The 18,633-nt window shown below is 39.0% G+C and overlaps 1 protein-coding gene and 1 long non-coding RNA gene across 3 annotated transcripts in view; one reads left to right on the top strand and one right to left on the bottom strand.

Annotated features, from left to right (window-relative positions):
* The window catches only part of LOC134532761 (palmitoleoyl-protein carboxylesterase NOTUM), a 56,152-nt gene extending 46,698 nt beyond the window's left edge, over positions 1-9,454 (top strand). Inside the window, exons 8-12 of one of the 2 annotated variants that reach the window (XM_063369581.1) lie at positions 1,282-1,562; positions 4,467-4,605; positions 5,757-5,918; positions 8,078-8,247; positions 8,807-9,454. In XM_063369581.1, the coding sequence (XP_063225651.1) occupies positions 1,282-1,562; positions 4,467-4,605; positions 5,757-5,918; positions 8,078-8,247; positions 8,807-9,072 (1,018 nt within the window). In that variant the 3' untranslated portion in view covers positions 9,073-9,454. Of the gene's footprint in view, positions 1-1,281; positions 1,563-4,466; positions 4,606-5,756; positions 5,919-8,077; positions 8,263-8,806 lie in introns of both variants that reach the window. The other variant, XM_063369579.1, reaches the window with a different exon arrangement.
* On the bottom strand, positions 6,232-9,302 carry LOC134532762 (uncharacterized). Its single transcript, XR_010075178.1, has 2 exons — positions 8,038-9,302; positions 6,232-6,616 (listed from the first exon to the last, which is right to left on the bottom strand). It is a non-coding gene; the product is annotated as an uncharacterized LOC134532762 (long non-coding RNA).
* Positions 9,455-18,633: the final 9,179 nt, after the last annotated feature.

Genomic DNA, 18,633 nt, shown 5'->3' with positions numbered 1-18,633 from the left:
AGAATGCAGGGAGGCAGGGAGGCAGGAAGGCAGGAAGGCAGGAAGGCAGGAAGGCAGGAAGGAAGGCAGGAAGGCAGGAAGGCAGGAGGGCAGGAAGGCAGGAAGTCAGAAAGGCTGGGAGGCAGGAAGGCAGAAAGGAAGGCAGGAAGGCAGGCAGGAAGGCAGGCAGGAAGGTAGGCAGGAAGGTAGGCAGGAAGGTAGGTAGGAAGGAAGGAAGGCAGGAGGGCAGGAGGGCAGGAAGGAAGAAAGGCTGGAAGGCAGGCAGGAAGGCAGGCAGGCAGGCTGGAAGGCAGAAAGGCAGAAAGGCAGGAAGGCAGGAAGGCAGGAAGGCAGGCAGGCAGGATGGCAGGATGGCAGGATGGCAGGATGGCAGGAAGGCAGGAAGGCAGGAAGGCAGGAAGGCAGGAAGGCAGGAAGGCAGGAAGGCAGGAAGGCAGGAAGGTAGGAAGGTAGGAAGGTAGGTAGGAAGGAAGGCAGGAAGGTAGGCAGGAGGGCAGGAGGGCAGGAGGGCAGGAAGGAAGAAAGGAAGAAAGGCTGGGAGGCAGGAAGGTAGGCAGGAAGGCAGGAAGGCAGGCAGGCAGGCAGGAAGGCAGGCAGGCAGGCAGGCAGGAAGGCAGGAAGGCAGGAAGGCAGGAAGGCAGGAAGGCAGGCAGGATGGCAGGATGGCAGGAAGGCAGGCAGGCAGGCAGGAAGGCAGGAAGGCAGGCAGGCAGGAAGGCAGGAAGGCAGGAAGGCAGGAAGGCAGGCAGGATGGCAGGAAGGCAGGAAGGCAGGAAGGCAGGAAGGCAGGCAGGCAGGCAGGCAGGCAGGCAGGCAGGACGGCAGGACGGCAGGAAGGCAGGCAGGCAGGCAGGCAGGCAGGCAGGCAGGCAGGCAGGCAGGCAGGACGGCAGGAAGGCAGGAAGGAAGGCAGGCAGGCAGGCAGGAAGGCAGGAAGGCAGGCAGGCAGGAAGGCAGGCAGGCAGGCAGGCAGGCAGGCAGGCAGGCAGGCAGGACGGCAGGACGGCAGGAAGGCAGGAAGGCAGGAAGGCAGGCAGGAAGGCAGGAAGGCAGGAAGGCAGGCAGGAAGGCAGGACGGCAGGAAGGCAGGACGGCAGGACGGCAGGAAGGCAGGAAGGCAGGACGGCAGGAAGGCAGGAAGGCAGGAAGGCAGGAAGGCAGGACGGCAGGAAGGCAGGAAGGCAGGAAGGCAGGAAGGCAGGAAGGCAGGATGGCAGGATGGCAGGATGGCAGGAAGGCAGGAAGGCAGAAAGGTAGGAAGGTCGGTCGGGCTCGCTGCAGCGCAGGTGGCACGGGCGTGATCGTGAACCTGGACCCGGTGACGGAGCTGCTGCACCGGCAGCTGGGGCTGCGGGGCATCGCGGTGCGCGGCGCCTCCGACTCGGGCTGGTTCCTGGATCGCGCGCCCTACTCGCGCGACGCGCGCCTGCTCAGCCCCACGGAGGCCGTGCGCCGCGGCCTGGAGCTGTGGCAGGGCCGCGTGTCGCCGCACTGCCACCACCGCTACCCGGCTGAGCCGTGGCGCTGCTACTTCGGCTACCGCTCCTACCCGACGCTCACAGGTGCGTTAACCCCTCTGTTCCTCATTCTAAACACAAATAATGACCCGGGTATCAATTTTAATAGTACCAACTGTACATGGCCCCCACAAAGGGAAGCCTACAACTCACGTAGTTTCGGTTCCCTACCACGTTCGTGCAACTTCAGATTCCTCTCAAAAATTGAAATTAAAAAAATCGAAGGGTTAGGTTAGGTCGGTCACAACATGCTTGTTTTCATTGGAAAGTTCTGATTTAGCGGCTGAAGTGGCGTTGATACCAAAACGCAAAGCTTCGGAAATTCTTGCAGGAAACCAAAACTACGTGAGTTGTAGGCTTCCCCCCCAAAGGTGGGGCTGGAGGGGCCCAGCCAAGGCCTGTTTATTTTTTAAAGTTTAACTATTATAATTTAGCAATTGAAAATTAATTGGCCACGAATCTTTGATGTAATTGATGATTTTAGGCCGAAGAAAGCTCGAAAAACTGTTATTAAGTTAAGTAGTCTTATTTTGTAGCCAGTGTCTATGATTTACATAGATTATAAATTTATTTTTCTGTAACTATTTTCATTTTTATCTCAGTGTGTGAAACAAATATACATATGTACTCGCTGTGTTATTTTAAAGTAAAATAATTTTATAAATAAAGCTTAGTTTGTTCTTATAAAATAGTAACCATAATTATAGGCCTACCCTGTATTTTCAGGTTAAATCTCTACTTAATATTATAAAGCTGAAGAGTTTGTTTGTTTGAACGCGCTAATCTCAGGAACCACTGGTCCGATTAGAAAATTTTTTTCAGTGTTGGGTAGTACATTTATCGAGGAAGGCTATAGGCTATATTGTCAATAACATTAGGGATCCTTACTAAAAGTCCAATTTAGAATCAAATGCGTTGAAGAGGGTTAGATACAACATGCAGTACACGTAAGAAGTGTGTGTTGACAATGCCGCAGGTGCTAGAAGTTTATTTCCTATTGCCTATTAACATTGTTGCCACGCACTAGATGCCTTATCATTCTTAATTTTCCCCATTCAAGTAAAAAACACCCATGTGATATTAACAACGAAGCAATCAGTACCCTCATAAGAGTTCAATTAGTATTTAAATACATTTTATCACTTTAAATCGCAAACCTAAACTATTGTTTTTTTCCTGTGTTTAATTTGTTTTTTTATTGCCCTTTTTTCAAGTATATATATATTTTACAGACTTGAAACTTCACAGTAATGTTCCTTATGTTACGCAGGATGACATTTTCCGAAAATTAGATCCCATGGGTGGTTAAAACCAGGCAACAGTGGGTACTTTGTCTGCATGAGAACAGGATTTTGCATTGTTCATGCCTTCTGCGTCTCCATGGCAATGGGCATCGCGCGGCAGTGGCGTACCCACAAGGAGGGGCATGTATAATGAGCGGCGCAAGAGTGATCTGCCTGTAGACTGCCGTAGCGAAGTACGGGCACATTAGTTGTACGTTGCGTGCACGAGTCGGGAAACCATCGGTGCTATTCATTTTCTCTCCGGTACATTATACAGCATTGTAATAAATTTTCACTGAATTTTTTTTAATTTACCATTACTGTAAATGGGAGATGTGGCTTAATTTTTTTCCATTAGTATAGCCGTGCGAAGCCAGGTCGGGCAGCTAGTAATATACTAAAAAGAGTTTAGGTAATAAATAACCATGCAATTATGATGTAGCATGTGACTGTAAAATTGGGGAGGGGGAAGGGGCCCAACTCTGATCCTGGGTCCAGGGCCCGTAATCGTATGTGGGGGCCATGCAAATGTAACAATTTTAGATGGGCGCATGTGCCAATACTGCTTTGTTGTTTTCTCGCTTGCAGCGCCACCTACGCAAAATGGCGATTAGTAGAGGGTGCACCTGTAAACTTCATTTAGCAACAGGATGGAGCCCCTCCCCATTGGAGTCTCTTTGTACGAGATTGGCTGTAATGGGCGAGACGACAGAGCTCCTTTTTTCGTAGGCCTCTACGCTCACCCGACATAATGGCATGCAATTTTTTTTGTTCCTTCGGGGCTTCATAAAAGATTGTGTCTATGTTTCGCCGCTACCCAATGAGTTTCCAGAGTTGAGACACGCAATTGAAGGGGCTATTGCTTCCATTACTCCATTACTTACTAAAATGTGGGGTGAATTGGACTTTAGGTTGGATGTGTGCCGTATAACTGAAGGTGCGCATATCGAACGTTTGTAATAAAAAAAAAGATTGTTTTACTTACAATTTGATGAGTGGTTTGTTGTAAATAGTCTAAATTAAGCTGTTATAACACAACATTGAAACTGGGACATTATTTTATGGTCATCCTGCAGTTTTTATACAAATCCCTATCTCCCTTGCTCCCTGCCCGACCGGAATGCCAAATCTGGATCAACCTTTAAATATAATGTGAGTGAGTCTTTCCATACTTGCTCGTGATGTGTTAACATCTAATCAGTAACGAGCAAATTCAAGTGTTCTCATCATGCAAATAAATATTATCTATGTGTTACTTGAATTATTGCCGCAATCACGCACAGATGGCAGCACGAAACAGAAGACATTTTTAAACTATTAAAACTGATCCGATAAAAGTGAAAAAAAAGAAACTTAAACTTGACTTTGGGCCTGATTTTCGAAATTTAAACACAGCCTATCTTTTTTTTAATTGCATTAATGGTTAAGACTATAAAGTTACCCTTTGGCTTTGTGAACATTGGTTAGCGTCATCCGCCACAGATGGCAGCACCGTGGTTACAAATTTCCGTTCCATGCAACTTCCGTTCCATTCACTAAATTACTCCTGCCAAATGTTGTAGGTATACAGAGAGCTAAGACGTTACACATCAACAACGCAAAGACCGTACTGAAACAATCGAAGATGGTCGCGGTGCACAGTGTTTTGTCTGTCTCGTCTCCACAGCTCCCTTGTTCGTGTTCCAATGGCTGTTCGACGAGGCGCAGATGGCGGCCGACAACGTGGGCGCACCCGTGACCAAGCAGCAGTGGGACTACATCCACAAGATGGGCGACAGCCTTCGGAACTCATTCCAAAATGTATCGTAAGTCAGTACAGATCTGTTTGGTTGACGTAAATATGACGCGTGTGCTCGTATGTGAGGGCATGTTTAAATGTTGATGGATGGGGGTGATTTTTCGAACTGCCTGTCACAATTTATGTAGTAATAATTTCTTGATTGCTCATTCTTTATACTCTGGTTATTAATAAATGTACACATGTTCATATTTGTGAATTAAGTGTTCCGTGCATTTTATTTTTTTACATGTGAAGATTGCTAACCAGTTACAATCACTTCAGAGTCATTAATAAAGTTTCAGAAAATATGGTCTCTCTCGTCATTAACATTGCATTATCGTATAACATGTGTCCAATATCTTTGTGCAGGATTGTACACGCATAGTGTAAGATTTCTAATGATGCAAACAGTTAAATAAAGATGTTTTTAAAGATATGTTAATAAATTACTCTAGAAGTAAAAACGTAACGCAAGCATAGGCCAACTTTCAACTTGTGGCGTTTGGTTTGCGTATCCTACTACTACTACATTTTAAGTGAAGTGTTTCCAAAAAAAATTTAATATGCAATCGAAATATGTAGGCTATAGAAGGCATGATTTTATTCATATCACACACATTACGGTTTTTGCTTATTAGACTATCGTGCAAAGGAAAAAAATAACGCTTATAAATCAAATTATAAAATATTTTACATTTTTTTTTCGTATAAAAAGCCTGATGAAATACTTTCCGCAAGATATTACAGTTTCAAGTAAAAGGTACGGTTGGCAATGTCTTGTGAGAAGGGCCATCAAGAGAAACCAAGGGCCCGAGGGAAAATTATTAAGTGCCCTCCCTCCCCCCCCCCCCCCCCTGACCCCAAATATTTAATGTGCAACTTTTCAAAAATCCAAAATTTAACGAAAATCTAAAGACTCTATACATTACCATGGCCATATTTCTAAACGTGAACTGCGCGAATTGCATAGTATGTATGGTTTCCAATGACTTAATTTTTTTTCCCCTATTATCAAGGTAAACTCTGGCAGCAAAAAATCTCGAACCCCATGCTTCCACCCGGCTGTACCCCCCACTGAACGGCCCTGCTTGCGACTTGCTTGTTTCGCATGCTCTTGCATGGTTACTGAACCCTGCCAGAGGACGTCGCTGTAAGGCGGGTGCCCCGGTGTCGCAGGGCGGTGTTCGCTGCGTCCTGCATCTCGCACACCGTGCTCACCAAGAAGGAGTGGCTGCAGGTGAGGATCAACGAGGTGTCCCTGCCGCAGGCCTTGCACTGCTGGGAGCAGCAGCCCTACCAGGCGCAGCTCAGCCTCATGAGAGCCGGCACACCTGAGAGGTGAGCGCACAGTTTCTTCAACCACGGTTTAAACATGCGAGTGTGTCACTCATCATGGATTTAAAAGAGGTCGTCTTAAATTAGAGATCATTTTGGATTCGAGCTCGTCTTACATTTGAGAAAATTTTGGATTCGAGAACGTCTTATAGTTGAGATCATTTTGGATTCAGCTCGTCTTACATTCGTGGTCATATTCTGCTAGAGGTCATCATAGATTTCAGATTGCCTTATATAGGTAAACCACTTAAAGTTTTGCACTACCTGTATTTATGTGCAAACACATGACCAACTTTCTAATGCAAACAATGAATAAAAGTACATACACACTTTATTTTACTAAAACACGTATCTTACTGTACAGACCTTACCAAAACTGAGCCAGAAACCTGTAAATTGTACATATTATGTTAGCAAGATAAATGGGTGTAGCAGAACTGTGTTTGAGTAGTGTATTCAAGAACCAAGGTTATTAAAGATGGAAAAAAAAAGGAAAAAAAAAGTCTTAGTAGAAAGTGACAATCACAGCATTTGCCTGGAGTGATTTTGGGTTAGCTAAAACAAAAAAACTGAAATGAATGGCTGGATTAGAGTCCTCTGAAATGTGAGACCATTTTACTTATAACTGTGCCTTCTTGCTTCATTGATGAGAGCCTGTTGCAAATGCAGTAATTTAGGTTAGCATTCGGAGTGGGACCACCCTGAAACATCAGTCGTTCAAATTCATAATTGTCACAATATAAAGAACACTACTAAAAGTCAAACAATGTATAGGTACAAAGTCCTTTGAAATAATTTTGTTGCAGCATTAAAAACAGTTTTTTTGGCAAAGAGGCTAGTGTTTGGTATGTACATATAACCTAAACCCAGTTCGACACTGAAATACAGCAATTTCATTAGTCATAAAAGCAGGCTAAGTGTGAATAACCTCCAACACTACAGTTGATGAAAGCCCCTACTGAGTGAACCTCTGGATTCTCCACTGGATGGCATGTGTGTCTATAGAAGATTGTTTGGTTTAAAGTTCTAACTTGCATGACATGAATTTTTTTTTCTTTCTCCCCCCCTCCCCCTACATTTTTGTAGTGAAACTTATTTGCTGAGGGGGCTACAATTTTCAAGCGTTACAAAAATTTGGATTGCATGAAGGGAATAGTTAGGTAAGTGGTAGGGAACAGAGAGAGGAGGGGAATAGTTAGGTATGTGGTGGGGAAACTGAGAGAGGAGGGGAATATTTAGGAACGGGGTGGGGGAACAAAGAGAGGAGGGGAATAATTAGGTACGTGGTGGGGGAACAAAGAGAGGAGGGGAATAATTAGGCATGTGGTGGGGAACCGAGAGAGGAGGGGAATAGTTAGTTACGGGGTGGGGGAACCGGTAGTGGAGGAGACGGCAGGGGAAAGGTAGGAATGACACAGTATACTTGCACACTTGCATGGTTTCATATTTTCAAACTTATACAATAGCATAATTTAGCACTCGCTTACTTGCATAGATATATTTTTGATCTGTGACCTCAGCTAAAGTGTATTATGTTTTCTAAACCTAATAATATAATAAGCAAGAAGTTTCACTTCTGTCACACGTGACCTCCACGCAATCACTGTTTTTATTTGTTACCTTTATTTAAGATCTATTTCTAAAATTATAACTTAATATATTTCTTACATTCGTCTTTCTGCCACAAATATTTTAGAGTAATATCATGGATGTAAATATTTGCACAAGTGATAATAATTACGAAGACTTACTTGCTATTGAAAATATCTGTGTCAGGACAACAAATAAAAGGTTTAATTGATTTCAAATTTAAGAAACAGCATTTATGAAAAGTAATTGGAGAGACAAAGCCTTAAACTTTTCAGTCACACTTTGTCATTTCCTAAGATGTCATTTTAACTTTATTTTTACCTTAACCAGGTAACCTGTTTTTTTATATATATTTTATATACTGATAATTTTAAGTTCTAAATATAATACATATAAATATATAATTTTTAAATTATAACATGTAACTTTTTTCATAGCCCTAAAGAATGATATTGACTGGAATGAAGGCTACACCAGTGAAAGTTTAACTGATCCATGCATCAGTGAGATACACATGGGCTGACGAACAGACCGAAAGGCACCGGTGATAGCATCTGTCCCGTCTCTGCAAGGCTGGCGGTGCCGATGCTGGGTGACGAGCCCCCGGCGGCCCAGAGCCTGCAGCGCATGAGCTACCGGACCAACGCGACCTCGGCCCCCGGCAGCAGGCACGACAGGCGGCGGCGGCGCAGGAAGAAACACAACGGCAACAGGAACAAGAACAGGCCGGAAAGGAACAGGGGTAAAAAGAAAAAAGGTTGGTTATTTCAACTGACCTTCCTGCTCCCGCACTTGATTTTATGACGCGGCTGGTGAAAAATTCCTGAGAGCTAGCACGACACTACAGATGGCAGGGCTTTGCTTTTTAAATGCTACCACCCATTTTTTTTTTACATGCTGTTAATTAAAAAACCTCATCAAGGGCCCTGCCTAGCTCAAAAAAAGTTTTATTCTGCAAACTGTTAAAATTTGTGTATTTTATCACTAGCCTCTAAAAGTACAATAAAGTTCTCAGTACAAACATTCTCTGAAGGTTACAATAGATTTTTTTTCTCTCCAAAAATTTGCATCTCGGCTGAAAATCTTAAAAAAGAGCACAATCAACTTAACAAATATAAATGCACACCAGTCTTCTAAATTTAAGCTATCTTATGCAAAATGATCGACAGTATGTTTTTAACTTAAAAAAAATGTGAAAAATGTATTTCCTAGTTCATACACCTGGTTGTGTCAGCGTCTTCAGCTGAAAGTGTGCGTCGGTAGAACGGCGTGAGCGAGCGGGGTGTGTCTGGCCCCCGCAGGCAGGAAGGGGAGTCGCCGGCGGGAGCAGCGGTCGGTGCAGTGCCAGTACCGCCACGTGGAGCGGTGCTCCTGGCCGCAGTGCAACCACTCCTGCCCCAAGCTGCACAACCCCTTCACCGGCGAGGAGATGGACTTCATCGAGCTGCTCAAGTCGTTCGGGCTGGACATGGCGAGCGTGGCCAACGCGCTGGGCATCGACATCCACACGCTCAACAACATGGACCACGAGGAGCTGCTCACCCTGCTGACGCAGCAGGCCAACTGACGCGCGCGCCGCCATCCACCGGGGTTCCTCGATGTGCGGGTCAACATTTTAGAAAACCTATTTCTGTACTTACAATTTTTTTTTTTTTTTTTTATATAAACAACAAATATTACCTTTGAATATATATATACTGTATAGAAGTCGCCGCCGCAATCGCCACCATCTCTAGGGCATTGACTTGTGGTGGTCCCTAGCGGAGAAGTGTCAAACTCTTCAAACACCCCTTCCCCCTCTCGTTGAACGACCTTGAGCTGCAGTGAATGATGGATGGGGGGTGCGGGGAATGACAGCGGGCGACAGTGCTGCGCACTAACGGGTAAATGATACCTAAGACGATACAGGCCGTTATGGCAGCGCGCTGCAGCGGTGAAGTTCCCAAGCTGCTGCTCATACGCTCCTGAAAAACGTAGAGTAAATCCTATCCACTCACGACTTCTATACAGTATATATATTCAAAGATATTACTGAGTAGTACAAAAATTGGGAAGCCTACAACTCACGTAGTTTCGGTTCCCCAACACGTTCATGCAACTTCGGATTTCTCTCAAAAATTGAAATTTAAAAAAATCAAAGGGTTAGTTCAAGTCAGTCCCAACATGCTTGTTTTCATTGGAAACTTCTGATTTAGCGGCTGAAGCGGCGTTAATACCAAAACTAGAAAACTTTGGAAATCTTCGGAAATTCTTGCAGGGAACCGAAACTACTGTGAGTTGTAGGCTTCCCACAAAAATTAGCTTTCTTGAAAAATTTAACGTGATAACTGATACAGTTACTAAACAAATATCAGATCATACAATGTGTAAAGGTGCTGAGAGTTGGTTAAAACTAAAAGCTAAGAGAATCAAACAAAGTTAAAGAGAACATAGTACATAACCTCTAAAAAGGTTTTTAATGTGTGAAAGCTAACTCAAGGTTAAAAAAATATTACGTATTTATAAAAAGATTTTAAAAAACCCATTTTTGCAAAAAGTATTCCATTTTGTTAGATTTTACAGCTAAAAACATACAGACTATTTGTGAGCCATATTTCGCTGGCAGTTTGTTGTCATGTTCAAGTGTGGTCTTCTAGTAAAGCACAAAAAAAATACTGTGATCAGCTCAAAGGGGCTACTTCATAATCCCTGAATTTATAGACTCTGGAAACCTGTACGGTTCCTAAGAAATTGTATTGACATTTGCCACCTGCAAAACGGTTAAGTATGAAAACATAGAATGTTCATGCTAAACTGCAGGTAAGAGCTGCTGTATATCCAGTTTGTGATGGGTTATAGGTATACAAAACTAGTAAATGCCCAGAAACTATAAATATATGTTTTAAATTAAACAGTATTTTTTTTGTTAGGTACCGGTACATAACTTTAATATGTAACAAGAAAATGATTTAATCTCACAGGACTCACGTTCCATAGGATTTGGGTGCATATCTAGGCCTCGCCAACCTAATTCATTTTTTTAGACACAAATTACAAAGTAAACTACGTAATACTAGGACACACCAGATTTTATTATGTATTTTCATAGTATCTCTCCAGATTTCAATTTCCTATTTATTGTTATACAGTATCGTGGAAATGCTACAACAATATAAAGTCAAAAACATGTTTGATTTCTAGTCATTAAATATTTACATAACATCAGTTGATACTTGTAAAGAGTATGGACATTTTATAAAAACAGTTGTCAAAGGTAGATTATTTAAACCCATAGCAACTAGCTACAATGCTACCTACACACTATGGTACACTTAAGTGCTCATAGACTGAGCCATGCCAGTGGCTGAAGTGAAACCTCAGTGATCACTGCCATTCAGGATCCTCAAATGTACAAATATATTCCATGCAAACAAGTGAAAATATAATAAAAATGATTGAATACAGTTAGGTTTGAGTTAAGTGCGTAAATCTGTCCAAAGCACAGTAGAAGTTAATAGACTTAATGTAAGACTGGTGTAAGATTAACATGTGGATGGAGGGGGTGAGGGTTTACTGTGCATGGTAAATGTAGATCAGTGCGGACTGAGGTGAACAGTGAGTGTAAAGGTCAAGTATACTCACAATTTCACTATGCTCCTACTACATATAAATATCATCAAATGGTATCAAGATGTACATACTAATTAATGTTTTTTATGTCTAAATGCAGATGAGTTGCATGCCTATGTAATGCAGAATTAAACACTAGCAAGCTCCATCTAATGAGTCAAAAATATATTTATGCTAGCAAAAATATTCAGAACAAAAAATTCTATAATTTTTGCAACAAAAAAATTCATATCTTCTTAAATGCTAAGCACTATGTCATATGCATGCTTCATTTTTTATCTTGAAATTTCAACATAGTACAAAACTAACATGCTTTACACACAACTTGTGTTGGAATCTTATCAAAACTTTGAACTTTATCCTCCATCACTGCACATACAAGCAACAAACCAACAAGACTCACTTGGCTAACAAAGATTACAAATGAAACCAGTGATAACCTACAGTAGGTAGTTTTTCTTCCAATGTCTTAACTACTATGCTCGCATTCTTGCCTCCGTGGCAGTTCCTTGTGTGTTATCATTCGCGGTAGGCTACTGTTTCCTTTTTCCTTAAAGTATAGGTAACTGACTGCAAGTACACACTCAATGTAAAACCATCCAGAAAATTCACCAAGAAAATTTGGTAAGAAAACTTGGGTTGATGTTCTTTTTAAGATTTAAAAAAATGATAGTGATTTATTTAAGATCTATTCAAACAAAATGATAACCGCAGAAACGTATGTGTTTAATTTTTTTATGAACATTTTCAAGTTCCTGGACTAATTCACTTAAGAATTGAGACTTTTGTATCCATTAAATGTGTTACTAAAGTGTTTTGTTTTTCTCAAAGTAAGTGTTAAATTAACATAAGTCCATATTGTTCTTTATAAGTTTTAAAATCTTGTCTTTCTCATAGTGTAACTCCCTCCCCCCCCCCCTCCCCACCCCCCTACACCACTGTGAGTAGGACGGCCAAAACTGAAATACTAAAATGCAAAACATTTTAAGTGACCTAAACTCATTCCAAACTTCTACTCGGGTTACAGTTGAAAAAAAAAAAAAAAACAGGGAGAAACATTACCAAGGAACTTCATAAATAACAGGGCTTCATTCTATTTCTCCGCAAAATATAAATATCCTGACAAAGCACAGTTCTCTAAAGTTTGCTTAAACAATACCAAAACGGTATTATTAAGAATACCGCTAAATCTAAAAGAATTTCTTAAATGTCCCACTATGAAAGTTTTCATGAGATTTTAATGGCTTCGGGGAGTACCATGTTGTAACAGTGAAAAACGTATTTGCTTCTCGTAATCTCTGGGCATATATCACAAGTATGAGTGACACAACAAAAATGCCCCAGTACATGTAATATTCCTCCACCTGTGCAGAGGTTGTGTGTGAGCACTAGCAAAAAGTTTTAATGTTCTTTAACGAAACTTTTAAACTCCTGAACTTAAGTGTCATTTCTGCAAGTCTCGACAAACTTCTTGTTCGTTATCTAAACAAAATTCAAGCAGAAAACACTCGTCCACAGAACGTAACGAATAGTTTGCGAAATCAGTCCTGCAAGCTGAAAAAGTTATTCTTCGTCTTGGACGCAGCAGGGCCGTGCTGAGAGACCTGTGGTGTTTGCAAGTCCTGCTTACCCTAGCAGCGTAGCTGCCTTGGTCAAATGTTCGCACAAGCAGAGAGAGCTGTGCGTGATTGCTGTGAAGTTGAGCGCTTAGCTTGCGCGGCACACTACTGCACTGAGCCAAGCAGTAATGTAAAGATCCACGCAAACTAAATATTCAGTCTCGGCACAAATAATTGGAGTGGTTCACACTCGAAATGCTAAAAAAAAAAATTATACGGCTTGCAAATAAGAGATTGACTCATCTACAGTAACTGACATTATGGGCAACAAAAAATGTTTTAACTGTTCCACGTATATGTTACATCCCTAATGGGCCAAAATGACTTCGTTCACAGACTTGCGCATGATGCAGTGAAACATCAGAGCTGGTCTTACTTGATAGTCCGTAGCTCTGGAAGGGCGGGCTGGCAGCCACCTTCCTCTGCTCGTCCAGGCTCGTAGTCCACATCACCTGAGCACCCCGCTCAGCCAACAGTGGTAGGAACTCTACTGAGGCAGCGCTCTTCCAGCCCGCACCCCAATACTTTGCGCACGTGCTGATGCAACATACCAAAATTATGATACATTAGTCCCATAGTTTAACCTCACCTACCCATTTGTTTGCGATAGGTACACTGAACAGCCACAAATCCACGTAATTATGGTACTCTCCGCATTACTGCACGAGCCAAAAATTATACTAAAATTAAAATAAGTAAAAGTTTACAAGTCGAAACACACACAAGGCCACCGCTAAATAATATTACCTAATTTAAATACAGGCAAATATTTCAATTTAAATTTACACAAACACCAAAGTTATCACTAGTGTAGGTGTCTAAATAGAAAAGCAGCAAAAAAAATTGGTTTATATAAAAAAAAAGACACTCTCTAGCTCGAGATGGAGCAATGCCTCAGTAAATCTTGCTTCTCTATCCAGTAATGTTAGAGAGAAATAAGAGATTATTAATTTCAAACCGTGAGACAGAGCACATTTGTTACAAACCTTAGCCAGCTAGAAGACTTAATGAAATGTTCTTTAAACTTGAGTACAATCATGTTTTACTTAATCTTAGTTCAATATTTTACAGTAGTTGGACTAACGAAAGAACTGTTATGTGTGTTGTAATGTAAATTTAAGAGTATCTTTGACAACATGCAAGTATGTAAATTATAAATAACTACTATTTTTCCCATAGCTATCTGTGTTGAAACCAATGCATGGAGTTGGTAGGTTATCCTGGTTTTGAGGGGGCATAGTTTTTTTGTCAGTGCTACAATTTAAGTTTTTAAAGCATATTTATTGTAAACGCCAGGGCTGTCGAAAGAAACCAAGGGCCCAGGAACAAATAATTTTGATTTAATCTAAAACATTTTAAACCCCACAGTTAAATAATATAATAGACTGTAAACGTTAATTTGGTCATAACTGTAGACGTGATCTGTGCGTATCACATTACTTTTAAGGTTTATATTGAGATCTACTAACAATATACTTGTAAATTTCATCCTATCAGGGTAAATCCAAGCATTAAAAATATTCTCGAAACTACCCGGGCCCTCCCTAGAGCCTGGGCTCCCAAGGATTTTGCCCCCCTTCAACCTCTCGATGGCCCTGGTAAGTGCTATAACATGTGTATTTCAAATGTTGTAGCTCTTGGGGTAAATAATTTATTTATATGTACAGTTAGCCATTTTGAAACAGAGCAGATTCATGACATACCGATATAGCTTCTATTCTGATGTAAATCAAACATAACCTAGTTATTTTTGAATGGATGTTTCTACATCCATGGTGACCCTTTTGTCTCTTTACTTATTTGCGGCAGTTAACTTAAGTGGTAACGTATTAATGTGTAGTTGGACTACATTAGACTCCAACTGTTTTCTACCTAGTATGCTATGCCATTAACATTATTTATATATTGTTTTCAATATGTAAATATTAATATATAGGCAGCAAGTAGTCATGTAAAAATTATTCTAGGTGTAAACGTGCACCAGTCACAGACACTTCCCAGACTTTGGTTATGTGATTCATATTTTACTAAAACCAATTTACAGTAGAATCCATTATTCATGAAATTCTTGTGTACCTATCTAAAAAAAAATCTGTTTCTCTGTCCTTCAAGATATCCCATTCATTTTTATTTAAGTAAAAGTTCATAAAATACATTATACGTATTTCAAAGAAAGTTACTTGTTAAATAATTGTGCTAATTGTACTGTCTGTCACATACTACAGCAATATAATATTGTGTAATGATATTAGTGACTCAAAAATTAACTGAAAAACAATATTCACATGTGTTAAAACACCCATAATGAGTGAGTTAATGGCCATATTTCACTGTCATTTGTCAAAAAGTGTTACAGTAACATGAAATTTCAAGACTATGGGAAATATTTAAATAGTTTTACCACAATTACATAAGTTCTGTTGCGGTCTCTAAATGCTACTGATATGTAGATTATTAACACTAGACAAAATATACCAAAATAAATGTATACTTTGAATTTTAAGATTTTAACCTAGTTCTGATAAGTGATTATCACTGATTTCCCAATATTATTACAAAGAAAATAAATACATTACTTATGTATTCATTGGCTCAAGCAAAAATAAAATAAATTTAAAATTTTATTAAGATAAGCAACTGAAAACCAGAACTTACTAGTGACCTAGTTAAAATATCCTAAACTTTTTCTCAAATATATGTACCATGAGAACCAGAAAAGCTAAAAGATGTATCTAAATTAAATTTGCATGCTACTACCATTTTTTTTATATCTTAAGTCTAGTTAGTGCAGCATGTCAACAAATAATGATCTAGGGAATCAATTTTAGAACCATTACGTCAAATTTTCTTACAGCTTATTTGTATCACAGGATAATTTTTTTTATATCAAGTAAAATTAAATAGATCAAATATTCGCATAATATTGCAAAATAATTTTTGTTGGAAAGTTAAAATTTTCAGAGATTATTTCCACATGATTTAAGTGGACCATCTCCTAATATGCATATTTATTTAATGTACAATTATAAACTGTGAAGGTTCACCAGTTCACCTGAACTTCCATCAAATAATTTATGAGAATTTAATTGGGACTTATTTCACTTCTCATTAGCCCAAAATTTTTGTTCAGCCATTTTATCATATTTAAGACATTTTAAAATAAAAGTATTAGTCACAAAAAAAAATATTTTGTTTTTGAAATTTATTTTTTTAATAATATGAGCTAGCTACCCAATTTTTTTAAATTATAATTGCTTTGTCTATATATTTTAAATCAAATCCTTCAATAATTCAAAAAATATCTAGTCATTTTTAAAATAGATTCAACTTATTATGTGTATCTATTTTTTTCTGAAGCCACCAACAGTAGCAGAAGCCTACACAGAATTTCATTTCGGAAGATTAAGATTTTGGGGAGAGAGGAGATATATCCCCCCTCCCCCTGGTTTGTCTATGCTTCTGAAAAAGTAGTGTTTATAATTTTTGGATGAATAAAATTAAAATAATTAATTTCAAACACTGTTTAAATTTTTTTAAATAAAATTTGTAATACGTAGTTTAGCAACAAACAATAAAACAGGATATATATGACGTGAAATATGGCTAAAAAAAAGGTCTTAGCATAGTATGATAATGTACAAATAGATGTAGTATTACATTTTCATCTGTAAATAATTGTACTAGTAAACTGTAGATTGTAAATGAATGTTTATTTATTATTTTGAACTGCAAAACAACTTTTACAAAGCAGTTGTAACTTATCTACCTCGGATAAAAACAAATTTAATCATAAGTGTAAATCTGATTTCTATAAACTTTTGTTCAATTTGTGGCAAAGTTTGCAATAAACTGGATATTTTTATGCAGTTGTACTTTTACTTCACAACATAACCTGAATGTTACCTATACTCTGCAAAATAACAAGGACATTTCAGCTAGATTTGGTTACATAATAAAATGCTTAAATGTTCACTCGTATTCATGCTACAGAACCCTAGACTTATGTTTAGTTACTCAGTATCAACTGAGTTAATTAATTGTGACTGCATACATGTGTCATGTTAAGAAATCACTTGTTAAATTTGTGACAATAGGCTTTTGAGCACACTTTATACTTTATATTTAATTTTTTTATTGCTATAAAGAAAAAACACTTTCAAAAAAATCATTAAAAAATATGTTCTTTTTTTTATACAAAAAAAAATCACAGGTAAGTTTTGATTTCAAAAATTTTAATACAACTGCAATCAGTAGATACGTGGAATCCCAGTAACTCTTAAAATAAAAGTTCAAATTTGCCAAACTGGTTTAGGTCTCTCTCAAATTATTCAATCTATGATAGTGGCATAGCCCAGATCATTGTATGAAAGGAGTTGACTGGGCAAAGTTACAGCACCTTATCACTTCATAGTTTTTAATTAGGGATATGGTACGACTACTATAAAATTCTAAACTGTTTCATTAGAAAAGGAGGGGTGGTAAGAAAGGACTTTATGGATCTGTTTTGGGATTTAAAGTGTGTTCATAGCTCAGTGAATTATGACCCTTAAAACTTTAAATATTCACTATTTGATAATAAACTTCAGAGTTTACACTTACTAACAGTACCTAACAGTAACAGATCATCGTGTTCATCGTTTGCATTACTTTCTAATGCTGCTATGGAGGGGGAAAAGAGAGAGATAGCCATTGAGCGATTGCTCGATACACAAATATTTCTCTATAGTGCGGGGTTACTGATGGCAATAAGAGCATACGATTTCATATACTTTAAAATACTTTTGTAAATGTTTACATACTGTCTCATACTTTTGCATGCTTTCACCTACTTTCACAACTAAACGCTCAACTCTGAGGTTGGATCCGCTCTTAGCATTAAAATTATGACAATTTGTGTAGACATTTCCAAAAGGGGTTATTGTTATTAATCATATTTTAGCTATTGTAAACCCATTGATTCATTCTTAGATTCCATTAAAGACAAGGCCAGACACTAGTAAACAAAGATCTATTTTCAACGCATGATTACAGGTGGTTCAAGTATTAGAGAACCCTAAAAATTTTCCATCCCTCTTATGTGAGAAGTTGCACTTGACACGTGTGGTATCAACGCACCAATGTGTTTTTTATATTTCAAACGAAGAAGGCAATCTTCACAAATAATCATATTGCCATGATAATATATACCAAAGTACTTAATATTATTAGGATGGAGAGGTATAAAATCTGTCTACGTAATTTGTGTGTGCCTTGCCAAAATAATTGTGACAAGTTCCGAACAAGACTCCGAATAGTGTTTTCCAGACTTTCAGCACTGCAAGTATTAACATTACAATTTAGTAGTTACTGTTTTCTATTGGTGTTGCAATACACTGATGTTTATTATTTACATTAACATGGAAATCTAAACACTCCCAAAAAAAGACATATCCTTCATCAATAGTCACGTTCTCGGTTAAAATGTACATCACATTGTCCTTTATAAAAGGATCATACACACAATCAAAAATTGAATACATTATGTTGTCATTAGAGTAATAAATTTTTTCTTTGGCTTCTTTACTAAGCACATTAGCAAAGAACTATTATATTTCCTAAAGTCTGGCAGTAGTCAAATGCTGCTAAATGAATCTGGCTACAATTTTTTTGCATGTTTCATTTTGTTCTATTTGGTACTTACGAATTAATTGGTTTCCAATCCTCATTTTCTTTGTGACACCTGCGAGAAAAAAAACAGAAGTTTATAGGACGTTTCATCAATGTCAGTAAGAATGCCAGGCGAATCACCATAAACAGGCAGCTATGGTTGGTTGTCCAGTGATATCAAACAATTTTCTATTTGCTGGTATTTGCATCCTTGTATCGGAATCTGAAAAGAAAATCACAATTTCTGCTAGCTG

The sequence above is a fragment of the Bacillus rossius genome, chromosome 6, assembly GCF_032445375.1.
Source record: "Bacillus rossius redtenbacheri isolate Brsri chromosome 6, Brsri_v3, whole genome shotgun sequence".
Lineage (NCBI taxonomy): Eukaryota > Metazoa > Arthropoda > Insecta > Phasmatodea > Bacillidae > Bacillus > Bacillus rossius.
The sequence above is the reverse complement of the archived record's forward strand: the minus strand, read 5'-3'. Positions and strand labels throughout refer to the sequence as shown.